This window comes from Rhea americana, unplaced genomic scaffold (assembly GCF_003343005.1).
Source record: "Rhea americana isolate MKP2758 unplaced genomic scaffold, rheAme1 scaffold_70, whole genome shotgun sequence".
In the NCBI taxonomy this organism is placed as follows: domain Eukaryota; kingdom Metazoa; phylum Chordata; class Aves; order Rheiformes; family Rheidae; genus Rhea; species Rhea americana.
Window position 1 is genome coordinate 2,657,785 of NW_028186868.1, and position 13,897 is coordinate 2,671,681.

The following is a 13,897-nucleotide window of genomic DNA, read 5'->3' on the forward strand; positions in this document are numbered from 1 at the left end:
TCTTTGAATATCCTTTCTCTCTTTTCTTATATAGCTCGAGGCTTGAGTGATATCTGTTTTATGAGCTCCGGGTGGTGTTGGAACTTGAAAAGGAAAATGATGATTATGTTCTGAATTGTAATGAAACATGAAAAACCTTGCACGTTTCAGGAAGATCTACAGAGGCACAAGAATGAATATGGGTTTGAATTGCCAGACTTTGGGTCTGATGATATTGAAGAATTTTTATTTGACTTCCCTATTCTACAATATACACTATGTTTTGGAAAGACAATTAAAACATTCTGTTCCTAAAATGTCAAAACAAAGCCGTTAGATACTCTAAGAACATTCTTCTCTGAAATGAAATTTAAGCCAAATGGAAACATTTTTGCAAAATGGTTTGATTTTGACAGTAATATTTCTCAACTGAAAATCATTCCATCAAAAATTTTCTTGATCTTGTTCATTAGGAGTTATCTTCTTGGATTTCAAAGTGCTAGTGGTGATTGTCATCTTCCAAATACATTCACTTTGTCCCTGTAAAATTATGCCCTTCCTAAACAGTAAAGGATAGCTACACTTAGCTGCAATTTTATTTCTTTTCTTTTCGGGGGGAGAAGAGAGTTTTAAACAGTAATGACTTGAGATGGAGAGTTTGGAGCATATGAATTTTTATAGTTGGACAACACATGAGTGGGGTCCTCCTCCAATAATTGATTAATTGACTTTGTTATTTTACTAAGGGCACGTAAATTAAGGAGATCTGATGCAGTTGTTATCCAAGTTGTTACCTAACATGCTCTAGGTGACCCTGCTTGAGCAGGGGGGTTGGACTAGATGATCTCCAGAGGTCCCTTCCAACCTTAACGATTCTGTGAAGACATTATTTGCGTTCTTTATACAGCACAGTAGAAGAGGGACATTTTTGTTTTTATCTAAGATTCAATTTTAAGTAGCATTTGTTTAAGAATCAATGACAATAATAGAAAAATCACAATTTCTGGCCATGGTTCATATCAATAGACATGTGCATATCATTTCTGGTAAGTGTAAAACACTTTGTAATGCAGTAATACTATTGAAGTGCTCTCCTAACTCACCTTCTGCTTTCCATACTCCTGGATGTGGCTTTAACATTTAGTGCCTGATAGTGCTCTTCTGTATGTCACTGCCCAGGATGAAAAGATACTGACCTTGTAATCATAAGATTTATTCAAATTGTAATTCCAAATATTCCTTATAAGATTAGAGTTCTAGATTTAAAATAAAATAGAAGTAATTTGGCAACAAAAGAAACTGGTTGGATTTCTGTAGGTAATCAGCTGATGTTTAGAACCACAGCTGCAGTAACTCATATCTGCAAGGACATTGTCTGACTACTTCCCTGGTAGAGTTCTTCCTGTGGCTTTTGGATTTGCTCTCTTTCCATGGAAGTACAGTCCTTCGTTGCTGGCCTTTCCAAGAAACCTGCATGCCAGAAGCAAACTTTCTCTGTTGTTTTCATGCATGTGTGAATACTCAGGCCAGCCAGTCCATGATGGGTTTACACAGAGCTCTGTATGGAGGGCGTCTTCAATGTCAGAACAAATTATCGTCCTCACTCTGGCAAAAGAAAGAATGCTTTCTGAGTTATGAGGAGTACTTTTTTTTTTTTTTTTTTTTTAATCTTCTTGATAACTAGTGTGATAATTGTCACATTAGTGTAAAAATTTCCTGATAATTTTCAGGAAGAAAATGCCACAAATAATTCTATTACTATGATCTAATGACCATTAATTTAACTTAGATCTATTGAAATCATTTAAATAAAAACATTAATACTCTGTCAGTATGTGCTTGCTGTTTAGCATAGTATAGAAATCGGAAACTTAGGTGCCTGAGTGACTTTCTTCGTGTTTTCAGTATGTGCATTTTATAGCTCTAGTCTGTGTGGATTTAAGTTGATAATATAGGGGGTAAAAGAAACTTGCTTTTTTCTTTTAGTGTATGAGGAGAAGCCAGATCCTAGGCTGAGAACTTCTAACTCTAAAGTCTTGAAAGAGATGCTGACTTGAAATAACAGGCTACTTCTGTAGTTACTGGAGGAATGTGGATACTAGAAAATAAAAATAGTGCTAAACACAAAACAAGGTGCAAGTAAAGAGACTGCAGAGAGCAAGTTGTGCAATGAAGACTGCATCCGAATAGTGCATGGAAAGTAGAGGGGAAAGAACAAGATAACGTGAAACTAGACAGGAATTTCTCCGTGGGACCCTGCCTGGTTCTTAGCTTTGTAACTCCTATCTCTGCCTAAAAAAGTTAATTTTTCTATGAGATCCTTACCTGCTCTAAATTTGCTTAGCAGCTTTGTTGCCCTTTATGTTAGATAAAATATTCAGAATATCAGCATAACTGGCAGATATTTTATGAATGGTGCAGTTTAGGTAATTGAATGCTAGATAATATATTTTTAATTGATGTACCTATGTTTTAGATTATTATTGGAGAAAGAATAATTTGAGCTTGTTGCTTAGATGACCAAGAGGAGGGAGAAAATCAGTTTATCTGATAGGATGGGTGACTATCCTATATTCTGTGAATGTTACCTTAAAACACCTTTCTGCAGATCTTGTTAAAAGAACAGTGCAAGAGTTGAATATAGTAGATATTTCAGATGCCATCATTTATTTGCATAATTTAATTAGAGTTAAGAACAGCAGATCTAGCGGTGAAGGGAGGCTGGTAGGAACCATCGCAGTTGGTAAAGTTTTGCTTTGCATCCGAATGGAATTATTTGCAAGACAATATTCCATTCACACATCAGAATGTGTCTCAATCAGTAATCAATTATTTTATTTACTTAAACAACATTGGACTGCTTCCTTCTCAAGAAAACTTTTTAAGTCAGTAAAGCTCAAATGAAGCGTTCAAGACATAGTACAAACCTCAGTATGTCCAAAAACATTGTAGCTTTAATTACATTCTGCATGTCAAATAGAAACCTCTTGTGTTGCCTTCGAGCTAACTTCTGACTGAGTTCCGGGAAATACCTTGCAACTTTCTGACTCATATAGGATAGCACAGTGTTTTTCTAGACCAAGAAATTAGCAAATAGGTTTTCAAATTTATCTTTGTGTGTAAACTGCCTTGGAAGGGAGGAACATTTCTTGATTAATTTAAATATTTTTGTCACTACCCAAAGTAAATTGGATGTCTTACCAGTACAGTAGACATCTTTTTTCCCTGACCTGACTACCTTATGACATGAAAATAAATGCTCTACTGTTTTGTTTACAAAACAATAATAAAAAATGCATTTCATCTGGTCTGTAATTATACCTCTAAATGGGTTTCCTGATTTCCAGAGCTATTGAGCACATCTCTTATTAAATTTGTATGTTATTTTTGGTTAATAATTTATACCAAAAATTAATGCCTGTAATTTGCAGATTTTGAACATGAACATGAATATTTATCAAATTGATGATGGCGTCTCTACAATCATCAATTGGAACATAGGATGAACATAGTCTTACCAGCTACAGTGAGGCGGTGTTGGGCAAATAAGTGTTCTATTCCTCAATTCTTCCATCTATGAAACAGTGGCAGTACTTATTAACCTGTATGGATTTTGAGGCTTGATTGGTTTTTTCCCAGTAATTTGCTGGAATCCTTGAAGAACAGATTCTGTATCAGTGCAGCTTATTGCTGCCATTAACTAGGGGCCCAGTCCTTCTGCAGCTTCTGTGGATAATTTGTTCTGAGATTGGAAACCTTTCTGCTATCCTGGAAAATGGAAGGTCATGTCATATGTCAAAATGGAAGGTAATCTGTCCTGGAGTTCTGATAAGATGTTGTACTGAAAATATTGTTATGATGAATAGGCCAGACGTCATCCATCTTTTCCTCTGCTAATATCTCATATGATAACCTTAGCCAGTACTATGCCAAGCTACTGAGTTTAAAGCTAGAGGTTAATTCCATGTTCAGAGTAATTGTTATGTGAGAGCAACTTACCTTATAGTCATGTGTCCATAGCAGTGAAAGGAGTCAGTATTTGCTATATGCTTTTTTGTTATTCACAGATAAAGGACAAAATGTGCTGCCATTGCTCATGTGAATTAGTCTTTCCTTACATATGACTCTACCGTCTGTTTTCTCTGCAACACATTATTGGCTTGAAAYGTAGAACCTTCTACAATATTTGGATGCTCTATTCTGAACATACTCATATTCAAAAGGACAAGGTGATTTTTTTTCATAGTTTAGCCTCCAAGAGGGAATGTTAGGAGATTGTCTTTGTATTTGGAAAACGCTAAAAATTACTGCCCTTTCCCTAAACTTTATCTTAGACCTTTAAATTTTAACATCTGCACTTCTGTAGTTAGGCTTGAGTAGATTAAAAGAAAATATTTTGTCCTCATTTCTTTTCTTGGAGAAAGAAAATCGATCTATTTCTTTGTATTCTTGAACATTTCTGATCTCCCTTTCTGTTACAGTGGTAAGATTAAACTGCTTCACTGCACAGAGGCTCTGTCTGCAAGTTTATCGAATGACTTCTGTTTATTGGATTGGCACATGTAAGGTTTTTAATTTCTTCTCATTTTTCTGTATGATTTTAAAAGAAATTGTATTTTGTTGTCTGATCAGATCAAAGTATCAAATTGCATGCTGAGATCTCCAGTTTCTGGAAGTAAGAGCATATGCACTATAGTTTTAGAGGCAGAGGCCGTATTTAGCCCAGAAGAAACCTTTTGTCTGCTAGCAATAACCACTTTCAGCTTCATAAATGGAAGATGGATATTACATCCTACTTTACTTTTTTGGAGTAACTCTAGGAAAAATGATAGGAAAATGGATATAGCTTTTTTTTCCATTTGGTATAAAGTAGCTTTCAAGAACATTCTATTACCTTCACTTGGGATTTAGTATTACTTGGATTTACATGTTACCTCTGAACTCCAGAAGATAAATATAATAGGTCCTAAGAAACTGAATTTGTTTTGCTGGAGTTGGTAGAGGTCTCAGGTACATGTTAGCTGATGATCATTGTGCTCTTTTGCTCCAAAGATCAACAGCTGTGAACATAGCGTAGCTAACCAGCGTGCAAAGATTCTTGATTTATTTATATATTTTTTTAATGCTTCTTTGTGTGAACAGCACCTGGAAGTACAAGCTGCAGAGAGTCGGACAGTGCAGAAAGCAGTGGTGGATAGTTCTGGCATGATATACCGGCTGCTTGGAGATACTAGGTAATTCATGTGGATGAGGATCAGCTGTGCCTGTTTTAAGACTCAAATCTACCCATATGACATGGTCTATGAGTAAACAAGTCGGTCAACTATGCTACTCTCTTCAAATCTTGTCTCTGTTAACCTGTGGATCCTCCTGCTCTTTTATCATGTAAAAGGCTAGATCTGATTTCACATGAGGAAGAAATGACACTCAGAGCTTTTACCCGTTGTACCTCTGGGTTGCTGTTCTACTCCTGGCTGAGGTTGGGCTTTTCAGCTTTCATTTCTTTGAGGCTAGTGTTACCATTTATGAACGATTGGCTAATATTCCCGCATAGAAGAAAATACAGAGGGAAAAATCTAGTTCACTTGACTGGTTGTGCTCATTGACGTAGGTAGTATTCATAGCATAAAAAAATAATCTTCAGTTTGTTTTTTATGAGCTTCTGCTTTTGATAACATAATCACAGTAGTCTGTATCGGAGCTTCCTAATGTTTTTTGTATTGTTCAAAGGTGCTATATTTACAATCCCTAATATCTAAAAATAATATTCAGTACTCTATTATAGGCAAAAAGTAGGACAGTGATTTTGTTATGTATTCCAAATCGATTTTTTAGGCTTTAGGTTTGAGTAATGAGCTTTGTGTTTATTAGAATTTTCTATGCTGCTAAGTATTACATTGTAATTTCAAATATCCATCATTGTTGTCAAAATTGATGTTGCAAATGTGTTAAGCTAAAGTGCAATGCTTTGCTGTAAATGAAGGAAGGTCACTGAGCCATATGGTGATGGGAGGTCCACTGGGGGATGTTTGTCACTACTGACTGAGTTTTAAAAATAAAGAATCTTGGGTAAGCTGTAAAACTGATAGAAATGGATGAGAGGATGAAGTCAGAGGAATAGGTCCAGTCTTCCAACTCCTGTAACTTTTAGTGTGTTGTCTGTATGCAGACAGAAAAGGTGGTTTGTTACTTGATATAGATTGTTTAATTACAAGGAGATTTATGGTTCTTGTAGTCTTTTTAATGAGATTACATTCAAATCAGATGGGATTCAGTCATTTCTTTTATTAGATTCATTTTGAATCTATCATGCTTAAGTTTTCCTTTTTAAAAATCACAAGTTTATTCAAGCAAAAATCAAGAGGTGAAATTAATAAGTATAATAATAAATAGTATAATAATAAATAGTAATTTATTACTAGAATCCAAGGATGAATTTTATGAAGTAAACCTTTGTTAGCAGTCTGTTCTGTACTCTCAAAGCTATTCGACTGCCAAAATGACCAACAAAACTTCATCTTTAGAAAAGCTTCAGAGAACTGTTGCTGAAACAAGGTCCTTCAAAAGTCAAGACATCTCAGTCATTCATTTAAAATTGTATGCTGTCAACATATTTTTCTTCAGGTCAACCTTTCAAGTAATGGGCATGTTTATCATTTCCATATTAAAAGAATAATATAGTTACTGTGACCAAACATATTTACTGTAACCAAACATCTATTATATCAAAATCTTTAGTTTTACAAATAATGCTGTGCTTCAGAAATGCCCTATGAAAATCTCATTGTCATCTAGGCTAAACACACTGCAGTTCAACAAGTTAGAATATCTCAAAGCTTTATGCCTGATTGCTTAAAAAATAAAACTAAGGACTACTACTTCATCAAAGGCAAATCATTTTCCTCTGGCAAATGGAAAACACTTCCAACCAGCAAGGCTTTTCAGCACCCAGTTGGTTTCTAAATGAACACTTACAATTGCCAAAAACCTCAGCATGGTCAGCAGTCTTCAGGATACCCATAACGTGTACTAAACTACATCCATTCGTAGAATAGAAGACAATACCTAGCCAATGTAGAGCACAACAGTGAAAGAGAAATTTTGGCCACAGTATTGGACTAAAACTCTAATCTTGCCAGAAAAATGCAATGGAATTTGTAATGGCAATTCACAACATGCTAGGTTTTTTTCTTAAGAGCRCATCTGAAATACCAGCCCAACAAATGGAATGATATTTAATCGCCTCAAAAGGAAGAAGAGAGAAATCAGTCTCATCAGGATTTGAACTGGAGGTTTCAATGAATTCTGTACCTAATAATTGGACTGCTAAGCAACTACAGTGTCCTGGTCAGCACTTGTCAGGTTCTTGGACATTAAAAGCTTAGCAGAGAGCTATTTACTATTTTAGGCCGTCAGGACACTTGTTATCTGTGGCATATACTGCTTCTGGTTCCTGCAGCACATCCTTATCTGATGCCTAATTAACTGAACAAATTGTTCAGTTGGGTCCCTCACTGGTCACCCTGTTCTAATCTCTTTTGCAGTATAACATTACAGTAACAACTCCAATTAAGGTTTTAAAGAAAACCTTTCCATTAGAACATCATTACTTTTTGTTGCTATACTTAAAATAAGAAGTCATTGATTAACATTAGGTGTAAAAAATTTCTGCAGAGGGCAGTGCTTTCCAGAATGTTGGGATAAAAGAAAAAAGTATGTTGCAAAAAAATTGCAAAAATAGGAGTAGTTAACTATGCACTAGTAACAGTGGTAGCATTCTGAGCATGTGAAGGCAGAGAAGGTGTTTGAGGATAGTCAGCATCAATTTGCCAAGAGTGAATCATGCCTGACCAACCTGATTGCCTTCTGTGATAAAATGACTGGATTTGTGGATGAGAGGAGAACAGTGGATGTCATTTACCTCAGGTTCAGCAAGGCTTTTGACACTGGTGCCAACCGGGTTTTTGCGTCTGAGTGCTTTGTTTCATTAGGTGAACAACTAGAAGGGTTAAAAACTGATCGGAGACTCAGGCTCAGAAGGTAGTGGTTAATGAGTCATACTCATCACTGGGAGGCTGGTAATAAGTGGGTAGTGCAGGAGTCTGTCCTGAGACCTGTCCTGTTTCACATCTTTATGAATGACCTGGGGAAGGTGATAGAGTATTTGCTCATAAAGTCTGTAGATAATACCAAGTTAAGGGGAACAGTTGATACCCTCAAAGCAGGGCTGTCATCCAGAGGGACCTAGGCAGGCTGAAGGAATAGGCCAACAGCAAGCTTATGAAACTCAGCAAGGACAAACATGAAGTCCTGCACCTGGGAAGGGAGAGGCCCAGCAACAACACAGGCTAGGGACTGACTGGCCAGAGAGCAGATCTGCTGAAAAAGGCCTGGCGATGGTGATCTGGGTATGAAGCAGCAGTGTGCCCTGGCAGCAAGGAAGGCCAAGAGCACCCACGTCCTGGACTGTATTGACAGCAGATTTAGGGGAGAAATTGTCCCTCTCTGCTCAGCACTCATTAGACCACATCTAGCATACTTCATCCAATCTTGGGCCCACAGCACAGCAAAGACATTGATTAAGGGATGTGAGTTCAGCAGAGGCCCTCTGAAATGTTTGGTGGCCAGATCGCTTACCCTGTGAGGGGAGGCTGAGACACTGATGCTTGTCCAGCCAGAAGATGAGACTGCTTCAGGGACACCTAACAGCAGCCCCCAATGCCTGTGAGGAGGTCATCAAGAAGACAGAGTAAGGCTCTTCACAGAGGTGCACATCAGGAGGATGAGAAACAGTGGGTTGAAATGCATCTTGAGTACTGCATCCAGTTCTGGGCTCCCCAGTACAAGAGAGACACGGAGCTACTGCAGAGGGTCCAGYGCAAGGATGATCAGAGGGCTGGAGCATCTGCCCTATGAGGAACGGCTGYGAGAGCTGGGCCTCTTTACCCTGGGGAAGGGAAGACTGAGGGGGGATCTTATCAGTGTGTAAAAGTACCTGAAGGGAGGGTGTCAAGGGGACGGGGACAAACTCTTTTCAGTTGTCCCATGTGACAGGACAAGAGGCAATGGGCAGAAATTGAAGCGCAGGAAGTTCCGCCTGACCGTGAGGGGGAATTTCTTCCCTGTGAGAGTGATGGAGCACTGGACTAGGTTGCCCAGAGAGGCTGTGGAGTCTCCTTCTCTGGAGATCTTCAAGGCCTGCCTGGATGCAACCCTGCCTAACATGCYCTAGGTGACCCTGCTGAGCGTGGAGGTTGGACTAGATGATCTCCAGAGGTCCCTTCCAACCTTACTGATTCTATGATTCTGTGATTCTATGAATGGAAAGGGAGGGTCTAACTGATTATAAGGAAAAAGACAGTCAAGCAGTGGAGCATGTTGCCAAGGGAGGTTACACAGTTTCTGTCCTTGGAGGGTTTCAAGACCCAACTGGACAAAGATCTGAGTAATCTGGTCTGAAATCAGTGCTGCTACTGCTTTGAGATTGGCCTATAGACTTCTCAGGGTCATTTCCAGCCCAAATCGTTTTGTGATCCTGTTCATCAGTAATCACGGTTGTGTTCTCCTCATTGAAATGAGTACAGACACAAACTGATAAAAGGATACAGTCAAAAAAGAAAAAAAAAAAGTCCTCCTTTACTAAAAACAGTCACAGATTCTATACGTAAATATGAGGAGGAGTTTTCATGTTTTTGATTGGTTAAAGCAAATGAAGGCAAACTGTTTTGAAATAGGCATGTGTGTTGAAATTACTTTTTTCTCTTTCGCATCTAGGACAGCCTGCTTTTACAAGGATAAGCTTATAAAACTTACTCCATTAGCAAATGGAGTAAGTTTTGAGATATGAGATGCAAAGTAGMAAGATTTGCTTTAGAAATAAAATTGTTAGCAGATCCTTGTATCTGATCATGCAGTGTGTATCATACTATACACTGGATCACTAATAATTATTTAAAGGGTTTTAAATGTATGTTCTAGAGTTCATTAGCAAATGTCTTACTGATCATCTAAGGCTGTTCGTTAGCTCAACCTTTGAAAAATAGGTATCTGAAATGCTGAAATTAATTATTTATTGGGAGAAAGAGCAAGCAATAGCTTTCATTATTATTATTATTCCTTCTCCCCCATCCTGACTATGCTATTTTTCCCTATGCCAAGAGGGCTTAGGTTCCTTGTTTTTATCCCTGTTCTATGTTCTTTTGGGGTAATCCTCTCTTATAAAGCATGTCTTGGGCTGTACTCTTCCTGATACATTTCTTGATACTTCCATAGAAACTCCTAGTATTTTCTGTAGTAGCGGAGAAACCACATAGTAGCTTGTAGATTTTGTTCTATAGCATTTTGCAAAGACTTTGGCTAGGAAAAAAAGAAATTTGATTTGTGATTTATTAGAAAATCCAAAGAAATTATCCTGCATTAATCAACAGACCATGCTTGAAAGATTGTCATTACACTTTTTGTACTAAGTTTCGTAACTCTCTAACCAAAAGCAAATTTTTCTTCTTCTTTACTCTTCTCTTCTTCCCCTTCCTGCCCTTGCCTATTTGCTCTCCAGAAACAAATTCTGATTCCAGGATTAGCAGGTGTCACCTTTGTTGTACTGTAACTTGAGATGGTAGTGCTGAAAATGTGTCTAGTGATGAAGTTTGAGAAACAACCTTGCTGATAAAACATTACATCCACACCCTTATGTTATTTCTGTATTTAACAAAATAAGTCACTACCTCTTCCCTATGAAGTGTGAAGACKTGGAGAAGAATGTGTTGTTTTTATTGGCCCGAAGTGACAAAGTGAGTCTTTTTACCTCTCAATTTCAAACAATTCTGTCTGTCTGTCTGCCTTCTGAAGTAGCTCTGTGTATGAAAGCATTATTGATATCTGACCAAAGAATAAAAGTTTAATGTAACCTAAAATGAATTTTCTGCAGACTTTTTTATTCTGAAACTTTCCATTGTTAAATTATATGTAATTCTGAAAATTAGTTCAGAGAGAGAAATCTCATCCAGTGCTTGTTTTGCCAAGATAGTGGGAAATTCTGAAAATTCGAGTTGTCGCTACATTAAATTAATAGAGCTCGGTTGGAGGGAGAGGTGGTAAGGAAAAGGAATTCAGCTCTACTGAAAAGGAATATTTTTAAAAGAATCCCTCACCTGATATTGTACTATTACTATAGTACTCACATCTCACTTGAGATATGTATCCATATCTCACTTTTGCATATTGTCCCCTTAACTAAAAGCATCGTATATCTCATTTCAAAAGTATTAACCCTACTGGGTCTGTAGTGTTTGCTTACCTTAATTTATTAAATATAACTTAAGCTAATAAGGAAAAAAATCATTTTCCCTTTTTTTTTCTTTTTTTTCTTTTTTTTTTTTTTTGAAGTCTTGAGTGTTCTAACTCTGGTTTCTTCCCTTAGATCTGTTTTGTTTGCACAGATTGTGTATCACAGTCTTCCTCTTCAGTCTTTCTATCAGTGCTCAACGACTAACAATTTGTAATGGACATTATGTTTAGCAGTATGTTGCCTTTAACTGTGATGTGCTCCTTTAATACACTATTTTTGCTCACAGTCACAGAGATTAAATGTCAGCATATTTATAAGGCAGCTTTTGAAAGATGATTTAAACCTTCAGCGTGTCATGAGTATTGGTCAATGCAAAGTAGTGCAGAGAAACATTACTCGGAAACATTTATTTTGAAGGCGTAGTACTGTGTAGTTAAAAGCAAATACACTTTGTACAGTGTTTCAGCTTTTTTTGCCTTACGTTCTATTTTAGCTGAGTACAAAGATACAACAGTGAAGACTTGAAAAGAAAACTGATTTTTATTTTCTGGTCAGGCATCATTTAAGTAAACATTTTTAAAATAAAAATAACTAAATCCCCAAACATCAATTATTTTCTGAAATACCTGTGTTGTGATTTCATTTTTCCTTAGATAGACATTATTTCAGATTTCATTTCTTGTAGACCTCATTTTTATGAGGATATGATACGATAGGATTTCATTTGTGCTTCAGGGAAAGGAAGAAGGTTGGACTCTTTGAAGTTAGAGGTAAATGACTGAGTATGAGGAAAAAGACTGTGTTTTCTAACCACAGCTAACCATAATAGTATTTACTATTATTTCATTGTTGTCTTTTAGCATTAACAGTTAGTTTGCTTATGAGTCTGTCTTAATGCTTTGGCCCTGGCATTGTTCTCAGATTAACCCCAACCATTCTTTTTATTTTCTTCTTACGGGCATCTGTTACCTTGCATAGTCATTCACCTGCAGTGACTTTGGTCTGAGGCCATTATACTGAATCTATTACCCATTAAGTACGTACTTGTGATTTAATTGGTATTTAGTTGTGCGACAGATGCTCATAAGTAGGGATCACAGAAAGTGTTTTGGTGAGTATGCATACGTAAGACAGAGCTAAGTGAATGTATTTAACTGTAAGCTGAGATGTTTCCTTTTAAAATTTCAGAATACATGGATGACAAAAAAAAGGAAAAAAAAAAAACACTTCAGTGCATTTTCAGGCAATTTTTCAGTATCTTTTCCCAAAGAGTGGTGAGAAAAATAGTAGATTATGAAATGTAAACTGAGTTTTCATTTGTAATGATGTCCATTAATGAACACTCACTCTTATGTTCCTAGGAACTTTCCCAGAGACTGCTTGGGTGTGGGGCCAGACAAATTTGCTGTGTCACTGGGTTTCTCCACAGAGCTTGTTCCTTATATTCTCATTGCAGAGCCCTGTTTATTTATGTGACTTGCTCTGCCTCTCTGAGCGGGATCTATTGCAAACCACTTTGGTGTGTATCTGTACCGCTCTATTCTCTGCTCCTCAGCACTAGTGCTCATCCAACCCCATAAAGAGCCAGTTCACCTCACTAAAAAAAAAAAAATCACTTTTTTGGTGCATTAGTCTTCTGTCAGTTTGCTAAGCTGGACTGTCTGATGGGTTTGAGTAGCCAGGTGGACAGCACTGGTCTGAGGAGATGGCAGAGGGAGGCAGTTTCCATGTAGCCAGGGGTGGCAAATTTGCAGCAGTTGCCCAATTCACGTTGGATTAAGACGTTATAGAGCTGTATATCCTTAATTACTTGTATCAGGTGGTATGTTCAGATAAATAACCTTCCATAAATTACAAAAACCATTTAACGGAAAGGAGGAAGAGGTGCCAGCGTGCTTTTCATCTCTTCTCTGTCTCTTTCTATGTCGTCAGGTAGTGCTTCTTTTAGGTTAATGTCATATGTTTTTTATGAAGATAGCCATGCACTGGCATTTTGAGCTGCGCCTTCAAATGGTACATGATCATTTTGGGTGTGTTATGCTTACTTAACTGAAAGTAAACACTGTAGTGATAGCTAATCAGCTGACCAGTCTCTGTTTATCAACAAGACCACCTTTGGAGTTATCTTAGAAAAACAGATACATGTCTAAATGAACGGGTTCTCTTCATACCTAATTACAGAATGGTTGAGGTTGGAAGGGACCTCTGGAGATCATCTAGTCCAACCTCCCTGCTCAAGCAAGATCACCTAGAGCGTGTTAGACAGGATCACATCCAGGTGGGCTTTGAATATCTTCAGAGAAGGAGACTCCACAACCTCTCTGGGCAACCTGTTCCAGTGCTCTGTCACTCTTGTAATAAAGAAGTTTTTCCTCATGTTCAGACAGAACTTCCTGTGTCTCAGCCTGTGCCAGTTGCCTCTTGTCCTGTCACATGGCACCACTGAAAAGAGTCTGGCACCATCCTCTTGACCTCCTCCCTTAAGGTATTTTTGTAGACATTGATAAGCTTCCCTCTCAGTCTTCTCTTCTTCAGGCTGAAGAGTCCCAGCTCTTGTAGCCTTTCCTTACAAGAAAGATGCTCCAGTCCTCTAATCATCTCTGTAGCCCTATGCCGTACTGTAGTAGCTCC

General features: G+C 37.6%; 1 protein-coding gene across 6 annotated transcripts in view; it reads left to right on the forward strand.

The window, feature by feature from the left end:
- The first annotated feature begins 3,741 nt into the window (after positions 1–3,741).
- LYRM4 (LYR motif containing 4) overlaps positions 3,742–13,897 on the forward strand; it is a 77,597-nt gene continuing 67,441 nt past the window's right edge. For 4 of the 6 annotated variants that reach the window (XR_014897842.1, XR_014897843.1, XR_014897844.1 and 1 more), the window contains exons 1-2: positions 3,742–3,786; positions 4,461–4,541. Coding sequence is in view for 1 of the 6 variants with exons in the window: in XM_085321697.1 (XP_085177823.1) it covers positions 3,755–3,786; positions 4,461–4,541 (113 nt within the window). In the remaining 5 variants the exon portion in view is untranslated. Of the gene's footprint in view, positions 3,787–4,460; positions 4,542–5,121; positions 5,214–13,502; positions 13,752–13,897 lie in introns of those variants that run through there. The other 2 variants (XR_014897846.1, XR_014897845.1) reach the window with 2 other exon arrangements.